Genomic DNA, 18,122 nt, shown 5'->3' with positions numbered 1-18,122 from the left:
GTGAGGGGGAAGGGGGAGTGGGCCTGTCGCACTCCATAATTTGCACAGCAATGATTGTCACACAGGTATGGTGCTACCACAGATAGCAATTTCAACACCACTGCAAATTTTTCTGACTTGCTTTCCCCCTCGAAAAATTTCAAGGCTCTGTTTGGTTCCCTGTTTCTGTTGTCATATTGTTAGCAAATTTACCTATCTATCTAATGCATATGTATTTGCCCCTATTGATTTCAATACAACTCTAACAGGTGTTTAGAATTGAATTTAACCCGACATTCACGTCACAGCTTTTGTTATTTGAAGTTTACACCATGAAATCTCATAATAAGTTAGCCTCAGTTTCAAAAGGTCATCTACAAAGTTGTTGTGCTACTACGTTCATCAGCAATAGGGTATGCAAACAATGGTCCTGAATGTAAGCTAGCTGCCCTATGGTATTTATGCAAACAGCATTACTATTCGAAACTATAGTCATGAAAGAAAGCTTCCTACCTCAACTTTATTGTATACCTACCTCAATGGGAGTGGTAAGCTGATTTTATTTTCATTGTTGGTATGCGTGTGTTAATGTTTCCAAGTAGTACATATATATATATATATATATATTTATATATATGTATATAGGCCTATATATATATATCTATATATATATTTACATATATATATAGGCCTATATTGTAGCATTCATAGTCATATACTACACAGCCATTTATACAATTATATATGCTGTACTATATAAACTATACTATTTATACTATACTATATAAGCTATACTATACTGTACGTACAAGTGGTTTCATGTGCTTGTCAATATTAACTTTATAAAGTGTAAAACCAATTTATCATTACCATGACAGTAAATTTGTTCAGTAATTTGAACCAAATAGCTTATATGCATCATAGAGAAATTTTCTTTTTTGTTTTATCAGTATGCAAATTAAGCATTGTAGCATACAGAGCAGATGGTGGCATATCTAGATGGGGTGGTGAGGGGGGAAAGTTTCTCCCCCAAAAAAATTTGGGGGGGGGACAAAAAGGGGATCATGGCAAAAACATAGTTGCATGTGTATACATGTACTACAATATACCCCAATTAAAACACATCTAGATACATACAGCGCATAAACCAATCTTCTTCACGCCCTGGCCAAAATGGTTGTAAAACTTTGTGGATCTCATGCATCCACCCCTTGTAATCTGTAAATATTATATAGTTCAGTCTGAATATGGAACAGTTAGAACACAATGCAAATTTGACACCATTTTCTTTCTTTTTTCAATAATATGATTTTTTTTATATCCTTCTGCAGCTTCCATGCTGATTGATTCAATATGACAAGTGGATTCAGTCAGTGCCTGGATATAAATTGATCATCTTACCAAAGGTCAGTCAGTCCACATAGCAGTTCTAACAGAGCCATACACGTTTACACTGTCTTATAAACAAGTTGTATCAAGCTAAAATGAGCTATAAAAGTCCACTGCATCTTACAGTATGATCAAAGCTATATGATCAAGCTGACTACAGGAATATTTGTTTTGTGAACTTTGTACATGTAAGTTGCATCTGGTGTTCCCTGCTATCACCCAATCCTAATACTGTCACTACAATATTTACCCACTGGGGAGGTTTTATCAAGCAAACTTAAACTAATCTCCATGGTAAACATTAAAGTAACTTTACTACACAATACAAAAGTTATACTTATCAAGAACTTGCAGTGGTAAACTTTAGAAGATCTTTGCATGCAAACAACAAGGAATTGATATCAATGGGCAAGTTAGCAACCAGTCCGTCGGTCTAATTGTACGACAGACGTGAGATAGGGACATACACTTAATAATAGAGCATGATAGGTAGTTATTTGTTCAACATCTGTGAAACTTTATTGTAGAGTAAGCTTAAAAAAAAACTGAAATTAAAGTTTTTGTCCTTGTTTTAACAGCTCTTTGCAGTTGTCTGTGGGTGAGAAACAGGCTTGATGGTCGAATTCGGAGCGCTTAAGAAGTACGCCCACGTGCAGTATCTGACAAGCAGTTTGGCTGTTGTATATAATCATCTGGTAAGTCAGTTGGATTCTGTGATCAATTTATCACAATTATGAGAGATTAATCGATTAATCTCTACCGCACATAATATGAAATCATAATTTCATGCATTTCAGTATTAAAAGAAAGTGTGCAACGCCTGTAAATGGAATATCAATGTGCATAAAAACAAAGAGGATATGGACATTAACAGGGAATATAAGCCTGAACAAGTAGAGTGATATTAATTTTACCATTATAGAGATACCCAATGATATTGTTCATATGATTAATAATACATTTAACAGTGTAAGATGTGGATTGTCATTCCCTTTACCAAGATACATGTATAAGCTAACAAAATATTGTATTACTCATGCTGCATAGTTATAGTTTCATGATGTGTATGTATATATGTATGGTGTATGTATATATATATATGTATGTATGTATTTTAGATCCTCCTGCAAGATGAAACCTCTCGAAGAAGCCGTCATTGGCTTATCAAAGCCGCAAGCTGACCGAAGTCAGTCTCATAGATTCATATTTAACGTCCATGATTATGTAGAATTAGATTGTTAACTGTGGGGTGATGTGGTAGGTTGCTAGAATTAATATCACCACTGCTTACTGTATGTCATTTGAACACTAATTCACCTCATTGATTTTCCTATGTGCTTAAGTGTTGTATACAGCCTTTGCTAAATCATTCTTTGACATTTATTTACCTTTAAATCGTAATTATGTTTGCTTTGCATCCATTTTTTTATTGAGTGATAAGTATAGTCACTTATCTTGGTTAATTTATTCTTTTTTGGGTGAAGACGAGCTCGTGCAGATCAAGGGGTTGGGTGTGGGTGTACACCCCCCCCCTTCCATTGCCCATTTCAACCAGACTCAAAAGTTCAAAAGTAGCTATTAGTACAGCCTTACCTTTAGATATAATTATTGACCTATTTTATAGTCTAAATATCCCTCAGAATGCACCATTTGACATCCTAAATTCTGTTTTTCTTCTGGGGGAGCACCCTGGTTGCCCCAACCCCTCATATGGGAGTCGACCTCGACGAACCCAGGGACACACTCTAGCTTCCCTCGTAAAATCCTGCATCAGCACCTGAAGACACCTGATAAGTGTGTTGTAACTTTGGTCAATTATATCTTGTTGTAACCCATCCTTGGTACATATAGTCGATATCTATACAGTCTATAGACTAAGTCTATATAGTCTATAGACTTAGTCTATATAGTCTATTATATACTATATATAGTCTATATAGACTATATATAGTCTATATAGACTATAGATGTGGAGCAAAGGGGAGAAGCAGAAGGGTGCTGAACTTTACTTGTACAATTAAAAGAAGGTTTTGTGTCATTTTCAACCTTCCCCTCTCCCCTATATGTCACCTAACCCTAGTTTATTACTAGGTCGTAGAAGAAAATTGACAACAACTCAAACGACATGCCATCAAAAAAGTCAGTTCTTAAGAATTTCACATTGACCAAATTTCTTTGTCTTCCTCTTTTATGTTTATAATTATTAAGAAAACAGTGAAGTGGAAAGGCCCATTCAGAAAGTTTGGTAAAGAGCTAACCACCCAATTTCCTCTCATATGCATGGTTACCAGTATTCCCTATATATTGCACAGTAGTGTGCTATTTCATGCTGTCAGAAAGGTTTGCAGCATTCCACCTCTACAAAATTCCACCAGTCCCCCCCCCTCCCCCATCCCTTCCTTCTCCATTCCAGACCAACTGTTCTTTCTTTTTTTTCTGCTAATTTATTTTCCCTTATTTTTCTTGCTATTTCCAGAGAAGACGCTCTCCAGAACCCAGTCAAGCCAAGATGTTTTCCTTCCTTACCTCTGTGATTACCTACATCGCATACGGTGTCATCGGCATCAGTGTACCGTCTCTCATCGTCTACATCCTCTACCCGGCCATCACAGATGACTTTGGCTTCCTCTCTCGTCTTGCTCGTATCGAATCGAATAAGAAAAGATGTCTGAAGTCAAAGTTCTCCATCATAGATAAATATGAAAGTCAGGTGAAGAAACAGGGGACCAAGACATTCTTGCACTATGAAAACCAACAGTATTCCTATGCAGATGTCAACAAGCAAGCCAACCGAATCATGCACTATCTGGTCGGGAACAACGAAGTCAAACTGAGGGACGTGGTCTGTCTGTTGATGTACAACGAGCCTGGCTTTGTCTGGGCGTGGCTGGGTATCATCAAATGCGGTGCCACTGCAGCGTTGGTCAACACACACATCCGAGGCAAATCTCTATTACATTGTATCAAGATCAGTGCAGCTAAAAAAATCATCTGTGGAAGTGGTAAGAATCATCAAGAACTTTTTAGGGTGTTTATAAACAGCTTTTCTATTAATAGAACACAGATAAATCTGCCAAATGTAAGATGGTTTGTCATTAATTTTTTTTTTTTTTTTAATACTGTTAACACACTAAAGTACAATTTGTATATTTGCTACAGGTATTAAAGCAAGGATATATTTTACAACTCGTCCCTCACCCTTGCTTTAGGAATTAAAGTCCATGTTGTCTACTGAAAACTGCAGGTACTTGTTGTTCAACAGGTTCAGAGGAAGAGGTCAAAGGTCATTTACGTTTTGTTTCTCCCTTCAGACGTAGAACTTATAGAAGCTCTGAAGGAGATTAAATCCGATCTGGACGAGCTAGGAATCGAGATCTTCGTTCTGGGGTTCTCGGACAAACCCCTCCCAGAAGACTTCAAAGATCTGACCAAGCTCTCTCTCAATTCGTCAGATGAAAACGATGTTGAAGCCAGGAAAGGGCTTGATCTGTGGAATGATAACTGTGTGTACATCTACACATCTGGAACCACAGGTACTAGAAAGATATCTTGATGTCAGTTAGCAATTAAAGCCCTAATTGTTATTCCATTTCAAAGTTTTAGCTTGCTAAATATGGCTTTCGGGAAAGTAATTTGCAGAAGGCTATGAGCCTCTACTTTATTCCCGCTACTTTGGTCACATGTTAACTTGCTAATGTAATATATTGTGTTTAGCATGTCATAATGTGATTTCATTTTCAATGCTTGCTATGTTTTTTCAGCAGTTTGTACATGTACACTTTTTAGAACAGCTATATGGTTTCCTTTGCGAAGCATATTCCCATATTTTTCCTTCACTCAACTTGTTATAATGCCCTCTGTGAAATCCATGAAGTGTTAAATTTTCCCCTCTAAAAGCTCTGCAATTACTATCAATCACTTAATGGTCACAACTCCAGACCCCATTCCTAGATATGCAACAGAGAAGACTAGGTTAGGGTTAATAGGTCTACTGATCTCTAGGCTATAAGTTTTGAGGTCATATTTTGAAAAGAAACTTTCTCAAGATTTTAAACACCTTTGTGACATTTTCACAAGAAACTTAAAATTAAAAAACAAAATTTCTAGTCAATGTTAATTGATAGTGAGAGAAATTGTATTACAAACACAGCTAATGCTTTCAATATATAATATCATTGCGATGCTATTGGATAAATCCATTTGTTCTTACATGACTGGAATATTTCAGCCGTTTCATGTCTGCTGTTAAACTGCATTTATCCTCAGGTCTTCCGAAAGCCACCAGAATGGCTTACCGACGTTTGATTACGACGTCGACCTTGATGATGGTTTACGACATGGCACCAGATGATGTTTTCTACCTATGTCTCCCTCTATATCACAGTGCCGCTTTCGGAGTCGGCCTCATGAATGTCATAAACTCAGGTGAGCTAGTTATCTCAACGATGTTACAATTCTACTCACTTGTGAAGCTACCAGGCTTTCACCTGCTACTCTCCACTACCTTAAACATTTGTAGCCGGATACTGAATGGAAGTGGGAATATCTATCTCATTTGCAGTATATTGAATACGTGTCACTTTATAGTTTCTAGCATGGACAGTTTCCTATATGCACATGGTTCTTTGTTCTTACATTAATTTTACTCTCTATTACTGATTGTTCATTTTTTATTATTATCATGATTATTTACCAGATTTATATAGCGCTCTTTTCATGCTTAAGCAAGTTCAAGAGTGCTTTACAATTAATGACAACAAAATAACGAAACCCTTAAAATATGAATAAGAAGAATAAAATGGATGCAGCTTAAATATTAATATAATAATATGTATATGCTAATAATATAATACTATATTTGCTCTCATAGAGTAAAGTTCAATAAAACTTTATACACTGGAGTTTTCCCATGCCAGTATGTCTGTCATTCAAAGTTACTTCTTGTTAAGAAATACAAACTAGGATGTTTGTCGAACTGTCCCATAAAGAGACCCTTAATAATATGAACTGAGCTCACATGCAAGGTTTATAACTTATTTACATGATATGGATTAATAATCTACATCTGTTATTTAAACTTTATTTAAACGTTATTTTACAGGTGCGGCAGGGGCTATCCGAAAGAAATTCTCGGTAAGAGAATTCTGGCGGGACATTCGACAATACAGAGTCACGATCATCCAATACATAGGAGAAACCGCTCGGTATCTCGTCCAAGCTCCACGTAGCGAGGAAGATGGCGTGTATCCACACGGTAGCATCAGGATGGCGGTTGGGAACGGCCTCCCGGCAGATATATGGGAGGAATTTCAAACGAGATTTAACATTAAACGTATCGGTGAATATTACGGTGCTTCGGAGGGTAACTTCCTGATCATGAATTTTGATGGAAAATTGGGAACTGTGGGTCGTTATACCCCACTCTTAGAGGTACGTTGACAATAGCTGTGAAGTTTCCATAAGTATTCCATGGAATTATTATTATTGTTATTCCATTATTATTATTATTATTATTACCATCATTATTACATAATGATCAGTGTATACTTGCTTGTGGTGAAAATAACATCTTGCATCATTTTGTCTAAGTTGATTATCTGGTGGTTATGCTTGTATTAGAGGGTAAAGGAATTGAATAAAAAGTAATTTGTTTATTATAGAAACAGTCTCTTTAATGAGATATTTTCAAATTTTATTTGTTACAAACAATGAGAATGGATGTTGGGGTGTAGGAAACAATTTTTAAATATAACATCTTTGCAAATCCTTGCAGACAGAACTGTTTCTTTCTTCCGTGTCAACAATAGTTTTTACAATTTTTATCTTCTTCTTTTACGTAAAAATGTAATCTTTTCAACATATCAAGATTAACCAAGAATGTTAATTTATTGACATTAATTAATCTTGTGTTCATAAACCATTTCATGAGTGTTACTATTTTCCAAGTGAGGTTTCCAAATTATATCACCTTCTTTTCTTCCTTCCTACTCTCAGAAACTTCTACGGGTCCTTCAAATTATAGAATGTGACATGGAAACAGCAGAACCAAAGCGAGGCCCAGACGGCTTGTGTGTTATATGTCCAAGAGGTAACAGTAAAACCATAGGTGTAGGAGGCGGGGGCTGGGGGGGCTGCAGCCCCCCAACCAAAACTTTTTGTTAAAATTCGGGCAATATGCTGAGAATTTTTCGGGCACGTACTGAAAGAAAAATAATTTGCAATGTGTTTTTCAATGGTTAAACTGATATTATTATTGTAACGACTTCACCAATAATTCTAACCAATATGGAAGGGTAATAACACGGCAAATGATTGTATGTTATTGGCATGCAATGTAATAAATGATGCATGCCTATATGATATGCACGTTAACATGTCGAATGCGCTCGGAGCGCGAAAAAACTTTGGTTATATTTTTCGGGCAAGTCGTTACAGCCCCCCCCACCCTCCCAAATCAAGTTGGGCTCCTACGCCTATGAGTAAAACACAAATTCATTTGCTTTCTCACCGAAATATTGGTTCGCTGGTAATAATGCAATATTTCTAGGTCGGTGTCAATGTGCTTTGATAACATCCTGGTGTTATCTAGTGCTGTAAGATTTATTTTTAAATGTAGTGAGGCCCAGATGGCTTGTGTGTTATAGTGTCGAGAGATTGAGTTCTTAAATGTAGCTGCATAAAACAAAACTGTTAGCAAACTGTTTATCCACTGAAGAGCCTGTGTAAGAGAATGTGAGAATGCTGAAGCCTCTGAAGAAGATCCTGCTAGGATAGAAATGCCAGGCCCTCTTACTTTGACACTTAAATATAGCTAATAAGATTTTTTGATACCTTTTCATTTATCTTTTCATAATTGATTTAATAGTATACATAATATGCACTGAAGTGATATGTAGGTTGTATGTTGTAACATGTTCCGTCGATGTCAAATATGCTTTGAAAATAATTCTTTAACAGCTGGTGCAATGTAAACAATTAATACCATTGTATTTTTGTCTGTCCCAATTGCATGAGGGATTCAGACAAGGGCCTTTATGGTAACATATTGGATAACAACTGTATGACACAAGTGTATTTTGCATTTAGAAGTAGATGGGGGTAGGGGACAGCTGTGTCCTTCCTGACACCTTCTACCCTGATTGAGTATGTTCCTGACTGGCTATCTCCTCCCCTTGTTGGTGATTTTGATTCAAAATGAAGGAAATTCAATTATTCTGGGACTCTGTTGTGTTTTTGTTTAGCATTGTTACAGGATGTTACCTTTAATTTACCCCTCTCAACAGGTAAAGCTGGACTACTAGGGACTAAGATTAGTAATCAACTGCCCCTGGACGGTTACATAGGTGATAAACAGATCACAGAGAAGAAGATTATCCGGGACGTCCTACAAAAAGGAGACGCTTACTTCAACACGGGAGATTTGATGCTTATTGATGAGGATGGATACGTCTATTTCAAAGATCGTCTAGGCAACACATTCAGGTGAAGTTTAAGAACAATGATCAAACTCTGCTTGCTTTGTTAATACTAATTAGAGTATTAATAAGCACCCTCAGTGCTGGATTTATAATCCAATTTGGCAGATGAGGGAGGCTGCCCCAACTGGGCTATATGGATACTTCCAGACAAGTATAAAAAAAAATTGTTTGTCTTGTAGGAGGAGTGGTGGCATGCTTATGATGCCTGAGGGTCACATAGGGTGTTAATGTGGGTACTGTAGCACCCACATCCATTGGCAAACCCAGGCAGGTGAGGGGCGAGAAAAAGTAGGTCACAATGATGAGACTGCATTAATACTGACACGAGTGTCAAAAATGTATTTGGTTTTCAAGTACGGGTAGGGTAGGGAGTAGGATAACCAAATACAAAAGAAGGTTGCTTGTTAAAGAAGTATTTTATTTAAGTTCTCATCTTTGGATACAAAAACAATAACTACCTTACAGCTAGACTATAGACATTATCAAGAACCAGGTCTACAAAGGGTTGTAAAGTACATTAGTGAATAATTACTAGTAAGTATAACCACAAAATGGTCTCCCAACTTTGTTTTCTCTCTTGTGATATTTTGCCTTTTTGTTTTAGATGGAAAGGAGAGAATGTTGCTACAACTGAAGTAGAACTCTCTCTATTAGAAAATCCTCAAGTGGAATCTGCTAATGTCTATGGAGTTCAAATTGAAGGTAAGCCATAACATTGTGTAATCTTCATCAGATCAAGTGAAATTATAATATGGGTTGCTTGTGGCCAGAAGACCGTTTTCCACTTATTCTGTTTCTGACATATTCCAACACTTGACAACACTTCAGGAAGTGGATATATGTACTCCAGCATGCAACGAAAAATACAGCAAGTGTATTGGTTCAGATTACAACATTGATGTTATTGTTTTTAGGGGTTGTATGTTTGGTAGAAGTCAATTGCTTGTTTTAAAACATACATACGTACATACAAACACACACATACAAACATACATAGATATTGCTTTTGGGTAATTGACACAATTTTTCTATGATCTGTTCTGTGAATATAGATATCCTGCTAGGACTACATCAACTGCCAAGGTTACTACACTCAACTGTCATAAACAAATATTTAGAGTATTTTTCGTGCATTAAAGAGATAAAATACTGTGATCAGCATTGTAATGGCTTCAGTGGAATTTTACTTATATCTTCTTTCTTCCATCCACCCTCATATCAAATGAGTCACTCCTGATTGGTCCTTCATAAAAGATTGTGTCCTTACAATAATGACATAACTCAAGGAAAAATGTTCTCGTCCTAAATGCACAAAATACAACTACGATAGATATCATGTTGGTGGCAGTATCAAATCAATTAGTCTGATGTTTGGCTTTGTATTGAACTTGTCACATCATGTCACAAGAATGAGGTGATCAGCCAAATTAAACTAAAAATGTAATATTTTATTATTTTGTTTAAAAAAAAATTACTCAAAAATATTTTCACTTTTTTTTTTTTTGTATTCTATGTTCTCTCATTTTTAGGGAAGGATGGCAGAGCAGGGATGGCATCTCTGATTCTTCGAAACGACGTTACCTTAGACTGTCCTGCCTTGTACAAGCACATCACTGAAAGATTACCTAGTTACGCTTGCCCAAAGTTTGTACGCATTAAGGAGTCCATCGAGGTGACAGGTACCTATAAGCACCGTAAAGTCAATCTTATCAAGGAGGGCTTCGACCCGAGGACTATTACCGATCCTTTGTACTACATGAACGATACAGAGAAAACTTACTCCCCTCTGGATGAAGAAGCGTATAACCATGTTCTTTCAGGGGCAATCCGAATGTAAAACGTCATGTTCTTAGTAACTCACAAAATTTGAGCTTTAAAAAATAAAAATCAGATTTAGTCATATAAACTGTTCAAAACGAAACAGAAATACTATCAGTACTAATTCAGGGATAATTGTTCCAAAGCTAATTGTATTTGGTCAGCGATAGTCCAACCAACTGAGAGCAAAACAATTAAGTGCAACCTTTTAATATATATATATATATTGTTTATTTTCAAGAGATTTAACTTTAACTGTGTGAAATTTGTGGAAAGATTTCCTATGCAAGTCCAATTTGATGATGAGGTCAGCTCAGAAATGACCTAATCTAGACAGTTAACAAGTTGATGAATAAACTAGAGATTATCTGTTGATATTGACTTCTGTGTGGATTTGCACACAATAATATTTGATCTAGTGGTAATCTTGTTTGTCAGCCCCCTTTGATAGACAAACCTTAGGATCAATTTTTTTTCTTCAACAACTATATTTCAGTCACGTATTTCAGTAGATATAAATTTACAGTGTGCCTACCGTGACAGACTCGAGAGAACCCACAAGAAGCTTAGCAAACCTTATAAGTGCGGATACTCCCTAGAACGGAAGGGGATCCGTACTGAATATAAACCAAATATAATGTTATATTGCTATTTGCAACGGTAGTTGCCTTTAACGAGCTGATAATGATGACCAAATTAGATATTTATCTCATGCACATTTTCTTGTCTAACTTGACCCTCCGTTAAGGATTCAGATTTGGCATATGGTATACTCCAGTCCCGTTTTTTTATATTTTTGTTATAGCTTGTGGTGAGCAATACGGATAACATTCATGTTTAGCACAAACAGAGAAACAAACCACTGTGCCTACTTTTTTTTATCAACATAATTTGGTAGAAAAGAGATAAAGATTGCTGGAAAGTTTTTCATTATTGATAATGCCTATGCAAATTGTGATATTTTTAGTTATGCATGTTACTATTATATGTTTGGCTTGGTGAAGGCGGAGCCATTTAGTATTAAAATTTGGTGATTAACATCATGAATAAGTATTTTCAAGGTTTTTTTCGTAACATAACAAAATTTCTGCATTTGGAAAACCAATTGTTTTTTTACTTTTTCTATGCTGCTATTTTATTGCAGAAGATACTTTTTGTTTCTTTCTTTCATTTTTTTCTACTTTTCTTGTTCATGGAAAAGCTAACTTGAAAATGTTAACATTGTGCCTAATGGTTTAATCTGAATGTGTGAGTGAATTTAAATGGTGAAAATTAATAGTTTGTACAAGTATAACTGACCAGAAACAAAATGTTAACAAATTTTGTAACCAACAAGTGATTACAGCTCACATGGACAGCTAGATTCAAACCACTTTTTTTCTGCCCTAACTTTGTGCCTTATCAGAATGTTTAATGTTATCAGAATGTTATCAGAATGTTATCAGAATGTTTAATTATGTAAGATCATAAAAAAGTAACGCTTTCAGTTTTAAAATTGCTTACCGGAAGGGGAAGGGGAAGGTTGACACAACTCCTCAATTTTCACAGAAGTGATTTTGTTTTTGGAATCCGTTAATATAAGTTTAGCATACTCATAAATGTTTTCAAAAATATCTCTCTGGCGGTTACGACCCTCCAAATTATTCTGAGAACATTTTGATGTTGACAGTAAAAATGCTTGATTAAGTTTGAGTTTGAGTGACCATTTATCTAACTTTCTAGCATATTTATAAGCCATAATGAAGACCTTTTAAAATCCACATACTTTTGTAGATACGTGGAGTATCTTTTTAACTTCCAATGTTTGACAAGTTTGACAGTAACTCTAACTAGTGGCGATGGGACTGTGGAATATGACACATTCTAGCCGTCTTTCAATTATTGTTGGTGTTGCAATTGTCAGTTTCTATCAGGAATGTTATAGCACAAATTGGTAGTATATCTGTGAAGGTCATGTGCTAGTGCATGTATTGCAAGATGTTGGACCATGCCTTTGTACTTAGTCAATTTAAATGGTAAATACATCTCAGACCAAGGTGACAAACTTTATTCCTTGCTAACCATTTTGTATTCATGGAATTATGACAGAAAGTTCTTTATATTGTCGGAATTTCTGTTTCTTTGTTTTCTGTAATAAAGGTTTTTTTTGTAATAATAATAATGATAAATACAATAAACAATAAAGCATAACTGACGAAAAGTGTTCACAGAGATCTGTTTCAGTTTATTTTGTTCCATTTGTATCTTGTTTTAAATAACAACTACAAATAAATATGAGTGAGTGTGCATTTATAAGTAGTTGCCAGCTTATATCTTGTGATGTGGTCAACTCTTTGTGGCAGAGATCGTCCAAGGTGAAAACGAAATGTTTCAAAATTGTGGTACAGTATCCCTGGAGTTGAGACGACCTATAATGCAAAGTTCCCAAATTTTAAAACCTGTTGAACAGTATAATGACTCTATCTGGCAGTATATATATTTTCAATTTCCTATGCCCTCAAATGTCTTCATTTTTCCTTTTCCAAATGGTTTTGCCACAACTTGGGGTGGTTCTAGGGGCGTGCAATTCCCCCCCCCCCCCCACAACCTTATCATTCCCTCCTAAACAAAAATGATAGACCCAGTTCATATTGCTTTATCCGAACTGGACGGGGACGAGTGTAGCTTTGATGTAAGAAACTTCGCACCACTTCGTATTGAGATTTCTCTGTTTATCCAGTGCCGTGGAAGAGTTTATTAAATCACGTGACGTCCCAGTTGTGTTGTTGAGTAAAGATCTACAGTACATATTTAACAGTGACTCGATTGTTGGCGTTTCGTTATGTAGATTCTCATGTTGTGAAGACTTCTTTCTTATCTTGTAAGTTGGTCGTGGTTCCGACTTTGTGACAAATAATTCCACACACAAATTCGAAAATGTTGATTGTGATGTCTTGCGGTAAAGAATATCATGACTGAACTAAAACATTGATTACATGATTATTATTCAGTGTTGTCTGGTTCCACTTAAAATTGTTAGGCTTTGGGGATTTTTTGACGGGCGAAGTACAGATTATTGTAGGGTAAAAATCTTAGCCATCCCCACCCCCTCCCCACCTTTTACCTGGTGATTACTTTGATTTTCCATTCAGTGTTAGCACACCTATAGCAGGTCTGACTAATTATTTACATATGTATAGGCTAGACTTATCTATACGAGTCAGTGATAGGACCGTGTCATATTTCACGCTTCAATGGTTTCCAAAGTCCAACACCGTGCATTTTCATTACCCAATTCAGTAAGCCTTTAGCTATATCGTATGTAGTAGGCATATAGGCCATTCACGGCGAGTTTCATTTTTACCGTTTTGTAAATTTGGACAAAGATCAATATCGTATTAACGTATTACCTATAAAATAACAACCGTTTTCACGTGTTATGACCTTCAATATTTTCAATACAATATACAAGAGAGTGGCACTTTGTTAGCCTTGCATTCAAATGGTGGTGCGGATATAGTGAGAACAAACAGGCATCGTTTTATGGGTGCGTGAATCTTAAAACGACGTAGACTATTATAGCTTACGACTATATTCGGATCGAACCTTCGGTAGTATGCTTGCTCACATTAGTATCAAAACAGACGAGAAAATCTGGCAGGACCTATGAAACGATATTTCTGTCATCAGTGGATACTATACACTTCTATACACTGACGTTATACAGAAGTAACCGGTCAACATTTAACTAAAAAGGGACTAGTTGGAGAATTAAGCGAGCATGTCTCCGTACTTCTCAACGCGTAGGGTTGTTGCATCAGCGACATGTATATGGTTGGGCTTGAATCTTTACTGTATGAATTTATACGTGAACTCGATCGTACAATGCACGGAGAGAATAATTAAATCGAATTCGGAAAAACTGACTCTGAAAAGAATACCTAATATAGTAGCGAATCATTCCGACTTCCTCGATAAAAGGCCAATCCAAAATATGGACCGCAGACACCCCGAGTTGAGAACTTATTCAGAATCCAGCTACCGGTATAATTCAGAAGATGAAGACGAAGAGGGGACGAAACCTAGCAAACATTTTGTTTTAGACATCCTCGTTTTCAGTGTCAATTACGGAGTAAATTCTCGAGGATTCGAGATCACACATACTTGTGGAGATCAAGACATATTTGTCTGTTTCGGTGGGGGATATATTACTGAAGTGATACCGGAATATGACGTCGTAATTTTCGCTGGCGATATCCTTAACGACAGAAATTGGGATTACTTGACCGAGCAACGAGAGCCTCGTCAAGTCTGGATATTCGCTTCAGATGTCAATCCATTGAAGTCGACGTACATTTTACCTCCAGAGGGAATGCCCGGCACCGAATTTAACATGTCATTTACTTACCATTCAAAGTCGGAACTGCATTATTCATACGGGAAATATTATCCATATACTGAGAATGGAACAATCTCTAATACCACCGACTTATTCGATGAGGATGAGTTTGATAAGAAATTAGTCACGTGGGACTCGGTCGATTGCTTCAACGGATCCTGGGACCGGGTCAAATTTGTCGACGAGTTATCGAAACATATCCCCGTCGACATTTACGGCGATTGTGGTAACTTAAAGTGCAGAGGAAACAACTCATTTCATCGCAAAAGTCCAGGTTCCGGAGGATGCCAAAAAGTCTTGAACAAATACAAGTTTGTCTTGTCGTTAGAAGACGGTTGCTGCTCCGAATTGTTATCTAATCATTTTTGGAACGTGTTATACCATCATAAAAGCGTGCCGGTTGTCGTAGGTGCCTCGAAGGAGGATTACCAACGTTTCGCGCCACCAAATTCTTTCATTTTCGCAGGTGATTTCAAGACAGTTCAAGAACTGGCTAATTATCTGTTGGAAGTCTCTTCGAATCGATTGAAGTATAATGCGTTTTTCGAATGGCAAGAAATGGGTTCAGTTAAATTAACAAATAGAAAAGAGCAACAAATTCACCACAAAGACCATTTTTGCAGCATTTTGACTTACCTAGACGAAAACTATAGTAAAGAGCAAGTTATGCGTACTCGAGTAGATCCGTATGGTCCAATGTGGAGAGGTGGGTGCGATCAATGTAGACAATATGATATTTTAAAGAAATATTTTGATGGACAACTGAGTTAAAATTAATAGGTTTTGTATGCCACGGTTATCTTCAGATATAAGTTTCTAGTTTATTGATATAACTTTCTCCCATTCAGTTTATCATGCCTCTAATTTTAGTAACAAACATTTTAGTTGTTACGACTTTATTCCTCTCACTTTATCGTAGGTTTTCTTGATTATTGGGGATTTTTTTTTCCATCAAAGTGTATACAACTTTTAAAAAAGGAGAAATCTCAAAGTTTAGTATATACGGGACCAAACCTTTTTGAACGACCCTTTTGTGACGGTGGAAAGCAAGACGGTGGATTGGATGAAAAGGGCGGAGAGTGGAAAGCTGTTGTAAGTTTTGTTTCATCACATGAACATAATGTTGAAATGCAGTGGCGTAGGAAGGTACTTTTGAGTGGGGGACTGAAGACTGATGGCCGGCCTGGGGGAGGGGTCTAAGGGGAGGGGGTATCCCCCTTTGGAAATTTTTTGCATTTCCAGGTGGCCTCAGATGCAATTTGGTGCAATATAACACACTTCACACTTGATCATTTATTGAGAAATGAAAAAGGGGTTTTCTGACTTGCGAAGCGGGGGGGGGGGGCGGAATGATACTTCCGCCCCCATATTTTTCACCGGGGGGCTGGCGCCCCAGCCCCCGGTTCCTACGCCCTTGTTGAAATGGGCATCTTGGCGTCATCGTAATTTTCAAATTCAACGGGGGATTCAATCCACGTGCATGTTACAGCCATGTTGTATTAATGCGGTAACATGTATATAGTAGTCAGAAATCGAGGTTTGAAACGTGTTACCGTCGGCAAGGACTACGTCTAGGTTTAAAGGCACACAGTGCATGGGGGAACCCATCGTACGTACTAATATATTATATATTCTTTTCTCAGGATCCAACTTGCCTTCAGTGGATCAATTTATTGACTGTGTCTGTGAAAAGAATCATGTTTCGGAGCATGTCCTGACGGCATGCCATGGACACATTATAGTTAATTCGTGATCAGAATTAAACATATATATGTCAAGGATGATGGGTACACTCACCATTGCACTAACCGTATAAGGTATTCCATGCTAAGACATAAGATAGCTAAACTCAACTTGTACTCGTCGGCTAGACGGGTGGTGAACGGCTAGCAGGATAACTCGTTTATACAGGAGTACATTTGTTTAGTATAAAACCCAACTATATACCAGTGTACTCAGCGAACAGCGAGTACTCAACCAATGTAATAAACCAGATAGCATTATATGTATAGGAATATACTGTACCTGCATATTCAGTGTACTCCACTAAGATCTTTTTTATTAATGGACTAAGCCATTATAGTTTATGTATAGTTCTCAGTTCACTCGGGTATAACCGAGTACTACTCAACTATTGGCTACCCAAATACCAGTTTACTCATCAAACACTAGTACTCAACTGAAAGGTTATACCAATGATATTCTATAGTACACAAGTTAGCAATGTATTCAGTATAGGAACTTGGATGACGTGTCGACAGTATTCTCAGTTAATTGGAGTACCAAACTCATGATAGGTTAACCGAATAACCGATGATATCATGGTAGCCATCTCTAACATGTATTCAGTTAGCAGAACATTTACCTATATCAGATAATAGACCTACTGCAGGTAGCCTATTGAACTACCCATAATATCAAGTCACTGTACCCAACTATAGCATATATGCAGTTAGTATACATAAAACTTAACTATACTAGGTTACCCATCCATCAGAGTAGGCCTACTCAGTTATAAATGTATTCAACTAGCATGATTCTAAGCTAGTTATAGGTACTCAACCGATCTATTCATGACATGCTTGACAAGACATTTCACATTTAAAGGAGTGTTAGCTAACACTAAATCAGTGTTAGCTCAATGGTTAACGCCGGTGCCTTCCAATCATAAGGTCTCCAGTTCGAGTCACTCCAAGATTAATGTATGTCGTCCAGTTACAGAGTTGTTGACAATTAACAATTCATAATCATGGACGTTAAATATGAATCTAAGAGACTGACTTCGGTCAGCTTGCGGCTTTGATAAGCCAATGAGGCTTCTTCGCGAGTTCCTGCTTGCAGGAGGATCTAATATACATACAAATACATAAAATTATACCACATAAAACTATAAGAAAAGTGAAAGATGAAAAATAGTAATTACATTCATCGGAAATAATTAAATAAAGCCATCAACAACATTTCGCCTTTGTGTTTAGGTAGGCCCACTTGTTTTCGTACCGGCATTAAAATGAAAACTTAAACCATGTGTTTCTTCTCTTATCTTTTTCGGCTTATATGTCTTCGTTTCCCCCTATATC

At 36.8% G+C, this 18,122-nt stretch overlaps 2 protein-coding genes across 4 annotated transcripts; both read left to right on the top strand.

Annotated features, from left to right (window-relative positions):
• The first annotated feature begins 76 nt into the window (after positions 1 to 76).
• LOC139979232 (long-chain fatty acid transport protein 6-like) lies at positions 77 to 12,274 on the top strand. 3 transcript variants are annotated; one of them, XM_071989997.1, is made up of 11 exons: positions 77 to 527; positions 1,311 to 1,385; positions 1,947 to 2,063; positions 3,845 to 4,370; positions 4,680 to 4,901; positions 5,635 to 5,793; positions 6,470 to 6,798; positions 7,363 to 7,456; positions 8,652 to 8,850; positions 9,451 to 9,548; positions 10,376 to 12,274. In XM_071989997.1, exons 3-11 carry the CDS (start codon positions 1,983 to 1,985, stop codon positions 10,681 to 10,683), a joined length of 2,016 nt encoding a protein of 671 aa, XP_071846098.1. In that variant the 5' UTR covers positions 77 to 527; positions 1,311 to 1,385; positions 1,947 to 1,982; the 3' UTR covers positions 10,684 to 12,274. The 3 variants fall into 3 exon arrangements, with proteins under 3 accessions (XP_071846098.1, XP_071846100.1, XP_071846099.1); XM_071989999.1 differs by lacking the exons at positions 77 to 527; positions 1,311 to 1,385 and adding an exon at positions 1,513 to 1,556; XM_071989998.1 differs by lacking the exons at positions 77 to 527; positions 1,311 to 1,385 and adding an exon at positions 1,698 to 1,857.
• A 2,363-nt stretch (positions 12,275 to 14,637) lies between these two features.
• LOC139979031 (4-galactosyl-N-acetylglucosaminide 3-alpha-L-fucosyltransferase FUT6-like) lies at positions 14,638 to 15,813 on the top strand. Its single transcript, XM_071989667.1, has one exon. It carries the CDS (start codon positions 14,638 to 14,640, stop codon positions 15,811 to 15,813), a length of 1,176 nt encoding a protein of 391 aa, XP_071845768.1.
• Positions 15,814 to 18,122: the final 2,309 nt, after the last annotated feature.

Source organism: Apostichopus japonicus, chromosome 13, assembly GCF_037975245.1.
Source record: "Apostichopus japonicus isolate 1M-3 chromosome 13, ASM3797524v1, whole genome shotgun sequence".
In the NCBI taxonomy this organism is placed as follows: Eukaryota; Metazoa; Echinodermata; class Holothuroidea; order Aspidochirotida; family Stichopodidae; genus Apostichopus; species Apostichopus japonicus.
This window is presented reverse-complemented; position numbering and strand designations above follow the sequence as displayed.